Source organism: Martes martes (genome assembly GCF_963455335.1).
Source record: "Martes martes genome assembly, chromosome: 9".
Lineage (NCBI taxonomy): Eukaryota > Metazoa > Chordata > Mammalia > Carnivora > Mustelidae > Martes > Martes martes.
This window is the reverse complement of record NC_137896.1, coordinates 22,507,474-22,517,449: the sequence shown is the minus strand read 5'-3', so window position 1 is coordinate 22,517,449 and position 9,976 is coordinate 22,507,474. Positions and strand designations below refer to the sequence as shown.

At 36.4% G+C, this 9,976-nt stretch overlaps 1 protein-coding gene across 5 annotated transcripts in view; it reads right to left on the bottom strand.

Moving 5' to 3' along the window:
* Positions 1–1,203: 1,203 nt before the first annotated feature.
* The window catches only part of RBM39 (RNA binding motif protein 39), a 34,228-nt gene continuing 25,455 nt past the window's right edge, over positions 1,204–9,976 (bottom strand). For 3 of the 5 annotated variants that reach the window (XM_080813085.1, XM_080813087.1, XM_080813089.1), the window contains 5 exons: positions 8,418–8,468; positions 6,305–6,386; positions 3,694–3,799; positions 3,101–3,179; positions 1,204–3,013 (listed from right to left, as the gene is read on the bottom strand). In XM_080813085.1, coding sequence (XP_080669211.1) covers positions 2,913–3,013; positions 3,101–3,179; positions 3,694–3,799; positions 6,305–6,386; positions 8,418–8,468 — 419 coding nt within the window. In that variant the 3' untranslated portion in view covers positions 1,204–2,912. The remainder of the gene's footprint in view (positions 3,014–3,100; positions 3,180–3,693; positions 3,800–6,304; positions 6,387–8,417; positions 8,469–9,976) is intronic. The other 2 variants (XM_080813086.1, XM_080813088.1) reach the window with 1 other exon arrangement.

Genomic DNA, 9,976 nt, shown 5'->3' with positions numbered 1-9,976 from the left:
AATTAGGAAAATTTTCCATGCCTGGAACTTATTGTAGATTCTAATAAACTACTATTCAACCCCATAAAGTTGATGCTGTTCTCACCATTTTAAAGATTTATTTGACGGACAGATCACAAGGAGGCAGAGAGGCAGGCAGAGAGACGGGGGGGGGGGGGGGGTGCGGCGCGGCGCGGGGGAAGAGGCTCCCTGCTGAGCAGAGAGCAATGTGGGGCTCTATCCCAGGACCCTGGGATCACGACCTGAGCCGAAGGCAGAGGCTTTAACCCACTGAGCCACCCAGGCACCCCTGTTCTCACCATTTTAAAGGTGAAAAACTAAGTCTAGATTTCCTCAAGGTTGCACTACAAAAGGTAGTGTTAACCCAAGTCTAATTTCCAAAGTTATGTTCATCCAAAAATTATCCTTCAGATTTTGTGCAGACTTCAGAAAAAGAACAAATCATCCACTGGGAAACAAATTCAACAAACTGACACAATGTAGCTTAATGTCATAAACCTCCCAATTTTCTAACCAGCCATCCACGAGGTGGTCAATTTTATAAAATGGCCCCCTGCTATATACACACAATTCAGTTAATTGGGTTCATAAAATCGGTTCTTTGTAATAAGGCCAAGCGCCTCTCCCCCACTCCAGCAACACAGCCCTTGACAGACTTTGCTTTGAACTGCATTGCCCCTCAAGGAAAATGGTAACGATGGACATAAGAAACTACACTGGCAGGGGCGCCTGGGTGGCTCAGTGGGTTAAAGCCTCTGCCTTCAGCTTGGGTTATGATTCCAGGGTCCCAGGATAGAGCCCCGCATTGGGCTCCTGCTCAGCAGGAAGCCGGCTTCTCCCTCTGCTTCTGTTCCCTCTCTCATTGTGTCTCTGTCAAAAAAATTCTTAAAAAAACAAAAAAACTACACTGGCATTATTTGGGGGGTCGTAAGGACACTACCAAAATAGGTACAGCAGCTAGGTTTTCCAGTGTGGCATGTTGTCTCAGGAATGGATTACTTCTAACATTCACTCGGAATTCATATGAATTACTTGTCACACTACTCAGATTACTTGTACCACATTTGCTTTAGTATCATTTACAACCCAAATTTCATTCCGGGGCAGTAGGGAAATGTTTTAGCACCACCTCTTTTTAACATGAGATTATAATTAAGTCTGCTGCCCCAGCTCCCCAGAAAGTAATAACAGGACAAAGCAGATAGAATATCAATCAAGAATAAAAAATTTAATTATGAAGATACTTTGGGAAAGAAAAAACTGTTAACGTAGTAAGTCTGCCCGAAAAAACACTGCTGTCTACTGTTGAAAAATAAACTTGCATCTTGAAAATTTTCTTTAGGTTAAGTAACTGAAGCAATTAAGTAATTTTCAGTATCCATCACAAAGGATCAGTTGGTATAAAATTGTGATGCCTCCAGATTCAACTGATTATTTTCACAAATGAATAAACCTATAAAATTTGTGCCTTAACACTAGTAATCTGTAGAAAGCAGCAGGTGAGGAATCAATACTGGAAGTTAATCATTCCATTAAGAGCAACATTGCCTATTCAAAGGTTCAAGGTAGATAACAAAAATTTGAAGCAGAGTTCCGAATATAAATGGCTTGTTGCCTAAATACACTTAAAGCTCAAATTCCTTAATAAAATAACATGCAGCTCAGTTTGGGAAATCAGTTAAATGTTTCAACTTTAACCATTTTGGTATTTAAATAGTGAAACATTTTTTCACAGAGATGCCCTAACATAGTAGAGACTTAAGAATACCCAGGTTTAAGGGCTAAATAAATTTGTTTTCTTGTTGGAAAATCCCTAAGGTTTTGATCCATTACCCTAAAAAGTACAGTGCTAAAATATGGTGAAATGGAGGAACGTACAGAAACAATTTGAGGGCAACAATCTCCCCAAACTCTGCACACTAAGCATTTTCCCCAAGAAGGAAGTCTTGAATAACTACTAAAAGTCAAAGAAACTAATATTCTACATTCAAGTTTCTATGACTTCAAAACATTTCAAAAATGAAGATTTCTTGTGGCCTTTTTAAGAGAATTTTATTTGAGTGGTTCTTACAAAGGTTGTTGCAATATGAAAGTCATTTGTTTGATAGAAATATCAAGCTGTCTTGTCAAACACACTGAAGTAACCCAAAAATATATTTCAGAGCTCACAGAGCTTAAAAAGAGCAAAGATTATATGCAACCAGACAAAACCTATTTCTGCATTTCCTATTTCTTGCTCAGACTGCTCTGCTTACCAGACTGTCACTAAACATCTTGAGGAAATGCAGGGATCATTTTGTTTGGAATCTTAGACACATCAGAACACATAATATTTACAAAGAAACTTTTACAGATACATTAATTGAAAAGATACCATCCAGAAATGTAATCTTGAAAACTCCTTTTCTTGCCAATTGATCACGATGCAAGATGAGATGTTAATCAAACAGCCCTTTAGCTGTCTTGAATTTCCATACACTAAATGTGTACTCCAGAAACCTCTGCTAAACCATTAGCCAAGTATCAACATTAGTGAAACGTGTAATGTAACTGCTGTGTAAAAAGTTAGGCTTCTGAAACATTAAAAACATAATTACATCCCTGTCTGCCTTTTTACATTAAGCACATCTGTTCCCCCCCTAGAGCTATTCCTATAGATCCTTAATGTAAATTTCTACATGTACATTTAAAAGGCAGAACAAGAGAACAGCTTTGTATACAGTGGGATTTGCTAGTTAGGGATAATGAGCACACTGCATTCCTGTTAACATTTTTATTTTTTCAAGGTAACAGGAATTGTATACAAATGACAGTAGACCCTTGCCTCTTTATTTTTATCTAAATAAAAGATAACTCAAGATGAATTCTCAAGAAAGAAAAAAAGCTATGTACATAAGGGACTATATCTTCCTTCATCGTCTACTTGGAACCAGTAGTTGTGTTGCTGTCATAGAATCAGGGAAGAGGTTGTGGTAAGTTGGAAGAGGTACATATGCTGCTGTTATCATTTTACCTGTTGAAAGAAGCAGATATGAGGGTTTAGCATTTTCACTGAAATTACACCCTTCGTAATAATCACTCAGAAAAAGATGAAACTCACCAGCAAACCACCTGCCATGCAATGCATTGACAGCAGCAATGGCTGCAGCAATTGATGGGCACTTCACATACACGTTGCCCTGAAATACAATTAATAAAAAAGATAAGGGATGTATACAATTTTTCCAAATTTCCTGTAAATAAAAAAAAAAACCTCAGAGCTCTATAACCAAATACTTTTTCATAAGCTAGTATGTACACCTAGAAATTTACTGAAATTAATTTACCCTCCCTGAACTTGTCTTCTTTTTTTCTATGACTTGAAAGCAGCTGAAGAATGAAGATGCCAGGATTTCATGACAAACTTTCAACACTACCAGCAACATTGCCACACTATGGTCTGGTCTAATCTTACAATTAGAGGAGTGTCCTTATGTTGGGGAATATATATTTAGTCACTATGTTAAAATTTCTATCAGAATTAAAAAACAAAAGAAAAACTTCCTGGGACAGTGATGATATGCCCCAAGTATGTATGAAGGCTAAGTCATAAAAGAGTAAAACATCCTATCTTTATTAACATCATAACACCTGAAATGAGGTGCATAAAGAGCAGATTAAACTTTTCGGGCGTTAGAGGGGAAAAAAAAATACCTGAGCTGAATTTTTGTCAACATAAATATGAATAACTCCGCCATGTTTATTACATTCTTCAATCACATCATCCTTAATCTCTGTATCCCATCCAACTTCTTCTTCTCTGTTAAAACAAAGTATTAAGGTCTATTAGACACCATTCAAACTTTAAAAAGTTACATATTCATCTGTATAAAAATATGTCAAGTATGAATTCACTTAACTAATTTAAAAATCATTGATGTTAGCAGTGTACTGCACTGGAGAAAATAAAAAGGATTTAAGGCACTGTTTAGAACAAAGCTTATGAATTTTTTAAAAAGACTTTGAGAGAGCTGGTGCCCATGTGTGCACACGAGTATGGGGAGGGGCAGAGGGAGACAGAGAAGCAGACACCCCACTTATCTTGGGAGTCCAACATACCAGGCTTGATCCCAGGAACCTGAGACCATGACCTGAGCCAAGTCAGACAATTACCAAATGAGCTACCCAAACATCCCAGATCATGAATTTCGTAACTCTAAGTTAACATTTAAAGTGGTTATGGACATACAGCAAATGATATGTATACCAACAGCTTATCATTAACCAAAGCTTTAAAAAAAAAAAAAAAAAAGATTTTCATATTATCTGGACACCTGGGAGGCTCTATCAGTTAAGCGTCTGCCTTCAGCTCAGGTCACCATCCCCGGGTCCTAGGATCGAGTTCCACATCAGGTTCCTTGCTCAGTGAGGAGACTGATTGCTTTTTCTTTTTTAGGTTTTTTTTTAGGATTTTATTTGAGACCCCGAAAGTGAGAGAGATTACAGAGGTGAAGGGAGAAGCAGACTCACTGCTAAGTAGCATCCACTTCTTGCCTGCCACTCCCCCCTACTTGTGCTCACACTCTCACACTCTCTCTGACAATAAATAAAATCTTAAAAAAAAAAAAAAAAAAAAAGAATTTGGTGTTACCAAAAGAACACAAGAATCCAAGGCTCGTGCTCTATGGTAAACCATGAATATAAACAATGCGAAGAGCATGGGACAAACTACTGTATATAAAACAATGTTTCATAACATGTAATGGTTCATTTATCAAATCAACTGAAGAGGTTATCTTCATTTACCTCAGAATGTATTACAAATATGATTCATAAAACAAAACACAAGAGTTTGGACTGATAAATGGCATTCTAATCACTGTGCCTGGGCATTAGGAAAAAGAAATTCCTAATTCCTGGACTGCATTAATCTAAGAATATTTTAAAAGGTCCTCTTCTGCTATATAAAATTAAAATAGTATGAGAATCTCCAAGCCAAGAACTGCTAGCAGAATAAAGTGGCAATAGAAATAAACACAAAGACACATATGAACAAACAAAACAAGCAGAAGAACACCCATAGAGAACAAAACGGTGACTGCCGGAGGGGAGGAGGGTGTACGGATGGGTATAATCGGTGAAGCGGAGTGGGACGTACAGGCTTTCAGTTATGAACATAGTACGTCCACAATGATGAAGAGTACACGAAAGGGAATATAGTCAATGATACTGTAATAGCCGTATATGGTGACAAATAGTAAGCTACAATGAGCATAGCATAGGTGTAGTGTTGAGCAACTATTATGAGCCTGAAACTAATATAACACAATGTATGTAAAATTACAAGTGATAAACACTGATAGAAAACTTCTGAGAAAACTACTTAGAGGGGCGCCTGGGTGGCTCAGTGGGTTAAAGCCTATGCCTTCGGCTTGGGTCATGATCCCAGGTCTTGGGATTCAGCCCCGCATCGGGCTCTCTGCTCAGCGGAGAGCCTGCTTCTTCCTCTCTCTCTCCCTCTCTCTGCCTACTTGTGATTTCTGTCAAATAAATAAATAAAATCTTAAAAAAAAAAAAACCTACTTAGATATAATTGGTAAACAAAATCTGTATACCTTTTACATCAATTCCAATCTTATAAACACACCCAAAGGATTTAGCAATAAAAAGGTTATTAAAATACCCTAAAAAAGGATGAAAACTGTTGCTTACTATTTGAAATGTAAAATATATTGAAGCCTCCGGAATGTTAACTTAGAAAAGCTGAATATTAATATTTTCACAGTACAACATGGGTTTCAATTGCACAAGTCCACCTATACAGTACAGTACTATAAATGTAGTTGCTCTTTAAGATTTTCTATTCTTTAGCTTATTGTAAGAATGCAGTACAGAAGACATGTAACATATAAGATATGTGTTTATCAACTGCTTATGTTACTATAAGTATTTCAGTCAACAGGCTGCTAGCAGTTAAGTTTTAGAGGAAGTAAAAATTTATGAAGATTTTTGACGGTGCAAGCAGGGGTCTGCACCTGTAATCCCTGCACTGTTCAAGTGGCAACGGTATATATACCCCTTTTTCTTTTTCTTTTTAATTTTTAAGTTTTTATTTATTTATCAGATAGAGATCACCAAGTAGGCAAAGAGGCAGGCAGAGAGAGAGGGGGAAGCAGGCTCCCTGCTGAGCAGAGAGCCCGATGCGGGGCTCAATCCCAGGACGCTGGGATCATGACCTGAGCCAAAGGCAGAAGCTTTAACCCACTGAGCCACCCAGGCACCCCTATATACCCCTTTTTCAACTTGACCAAAGTGTATTACTTACGTTTGAGGGTTAAACATGTTAGAAAGTTGGAAACACTGTGTTGCAAGAGGCTGAACAGAGGCAGCTGCAGCTAAAGCTGAAGCTAAAACAAGAAAAAAAAAAAAGAGAGAGAGAGAGAAATCAGCTTCATGGAAAATGCATCAGAATAGCCCTGATGAGTAAAATAAAACCAAAACCCCACTAAATCCCAACTGTGAAACTAGGATAGTCAAGTCACTTCCCTAATTTGCTTAATAATGCTATCAAAGTGTGTAATGGTACCCGACTGGAGTTGCCAGAAAACTGAACCAACCGAATATTTGAAATAGCCAACCTTAAGTTGGAAATTTTATTTTTAGAAGGAAAATTAACCTTTAGGTGTAATCAAAACTCATTCAATTAGAAAAACTTAAAAATCAATCCAGAAAGGCAAAGGATAAAATAGAAGATTGATTTTGTAAAACTGCTTGAGTTTATACCCCAAGAAGCAGGGAACAATGAAAATACCATCTTTTGTTTTTGCCCATGAATACAGTTACGTATTTTCTTTTAAATAAACATTATAAAAAGACTTTAACAGAGAAGATGCAGAAAACCATCCATTTAAAATTTAATATCCTGGAATATAAACCCTATTTCAAAATCAAATGAGTATTTTTTAAATGACTAGGTCACAGCACAAGAAACACTAAAAATACCATTCTGTTATTATACTACTAAGACACTAATATCCAGGAGGAACATTTAAAACCCATACTGGTTTTAGGTTTGAAGTGAGAGCACTGTCCAAGACAGCTGCCCCGTTGCTTTTATATGGGATTCACAAAACATTACCAGTAGCTGTTACAGAACTCACCGTAATCAATATATTTGACCAAATTTCATTCCAATATATAACAACAAACAAAGCTAAGGATAAAACAGTGCATTAGAAATTATGGTAATTAAAATTAACAATCACCTGAGGAAATATCAGATATTATTCCACTGAATAAAAATTAGGGCCATGCATGAAATGCATCATAATAAATGATTATTTGTTATAATTACAAAAGTGCTTTTTGCCCCTTTATTACTTTATTACTTCAATAAACAAGTTTATTCTTTCATGAAGCTTTGCATGAAAATATAAATGCTAAAAAAAGCTAACATGTCACATTCCATTCAGAAAGGGTGAAGATGTAACCATGCTTATGTTATAATGAATATAAAAATGAGACCCATTGTGTACTTTATCATAAACAAATGGAAATATTCTTGAAAATAAACACTAGCTTATTATAAAACTGAGAACTACTTAATTTTTTTTCCATTTTCTTAAATGAATTAGGACAAAAATTTAGAAAATATGCGATAGGAACATTCCAGCTCCACCTAGATGAATGCAGAACACAATGAATTCAGCACAGAAATATAGCGAATAGAAAAATCCACTTATACTTTTTAAAATCTGTTGCAAAAAAAAAGAATTGAGTGTTAACTGTCTCACTGGAAAAAAATTAAAATACACATTTAATTCCTATCACGGAACATGGTAGACATTTTCATATAGAATCATTCTCCTAAACTTTTAAGTATAACCTATGAAAGATGGGATACTGAATTAGCTCAACAGCAAAATACTATAAACAAATGGCAGAGATTTGGCAATCAAAAACAAGAAAAAATAGCCTACTTCAGAAATAATTATTTCAATCTTTGAAATATGCATGCAATTTAGTTCTGGCTAACTGCCTCATTGCTTGGTACTGTTAATACAAATCACTGAAGTTAAAGTCCTTAACCTTATGTTAATTAAGTTCAGACTCCTAAAAGATTTATGTGCTGAAAAAACAAATTCCATATTCTGACTTCTATACAAAACAACCAGAACACAAAGATAAGCATACAAAACTAAAGATAATCCCAAACTAAGCAACAAATGCCCATGCACAGACATTTTAATTTTGTTCCTCGGAATTGTAATGATTTGGATTAAGCCAACTGAAATGTACATTAATAGATGGCTTAATGTATATACACATTATGTCATTCTTTAAAAAAATCCAAAATCCAAAATATTAACAAGTGATATTATAACTATGTCTTGCTACATTAACATCTATTTCAAAGACAAATAAAAAGCTCAACTCACCTTCAGTCTGTTGAGAAAGTCTTGTTTGCAAATCTATAACAAAAGAGAATTCTACAGCTCAGTGCAGGAACAATGAAGAGCCTCAACTAACAGGGTAAATGTCAGGAAAGCATTAATAAAAGAGGACTACATAGCAGGGTTTATCAAAATAAACTTCTAGTAAAACCTGGCAGCCAAACCTCCTTCCCCATTCCTCATTGACAAGGCTTTGGGGCCTTTTTCTTTCCTTCTATCCTAGGAAACTTCTTATGCCTCTGTGCTCCTACTCCTAGTCCTCTACCACATCTCCTATGTATTCCACATACTACTCTTCACATGGGAATAATGGGAAATGGGGAAAGGGAAGCACACCGGTCAGAAAATCCATGAAAACCCTGATCTTGAGAATTCAATTCCAAGTACTTGGGATATTCAACTCTGGCCGAGAAGATGACAGTTTAATCAGATCTGGTTTCCTGGCATAGTATGGAAATTTAATGAAGCAGAAATAAATTTTAACCAAGTTTACTATAATCTATGAAATACAAGAAGAATTCAATCATTTAGTCACTATTAAAAATAAGAATGGGGATTTTTACCAGTATATTTCCCCATATAATCATTAAATTCTCCAGGGGAAGTGAAGTTAACAGAAAGCTGCTTAGCACTGAAAATAGCAGCAAGTGTAAATGAAAAAAAAAAAGTCACTGTGCTATCCTGAAGTTCAAAACTATGAAAAAACGTAACATAAAAATTATTTAGATCCAGTAACAATTTTTATTAACATGTGATTTAACTGTAACACGTTATCATCATCTAGGTGTCTTCGTGAGTACAGAAAAAAATTTAAAATGGGCAAAAATGTCACCTTCCTGCTCAGTGGACAGTGCAACTCCAACTCAGGGTTATGAGTTCAATCCCCTGGATGGATGTAGACATTGCTTAGAAACAGAATCTCAAAAGGTGGGGCAAAAAGGAAAAGGGATCGCCACCCCAAGTTATGCTGAGATAAAATATACTTGGGTCCTAGGGGCTCAAAATAGGTATCTGAGGAAGTTGAGGAAATGTAACTGGTATATACTGAAGGAACGTGAAAATATGACCATAGAAACACTGTCAAACTTTGTAACACAATTTGTCTTTTCTTTCCATACAATAGGGGAAAAAAACCTACCATAAGGGATGCCTGGCTGCCTCAGTCGGAAGAGCACAGGACTCTTTTTTTTTTTTTTTAAAGATTTTATTTTTTATTTATTTGACAGACAGACCACAAGTAGGCAGAGAGGCAGGCAGAGAGAGAAGGGAGGAAGCAGGCTCCCTGCTGAGCGGAGAACCCGATGCGGGGCTCGATCCCAGGACGCCGGGATCATGACCTGAGCCGAAGGCAGTGGCTTTAACCCACTGAGCCACCCAGGCGCCCGAGCACAGGACTCTTGATCTCAGGGTTGTGAGTTCAAGCCCCACACTGGATGTAGAGTTTACTTAAATAAATGAATAAATGAAAACTTAAAAAAAAAAAAATAACCGACACTATTTTAAGGGTATGTAAATCCCTATCAAGATTTCAAAAATGATTTTAA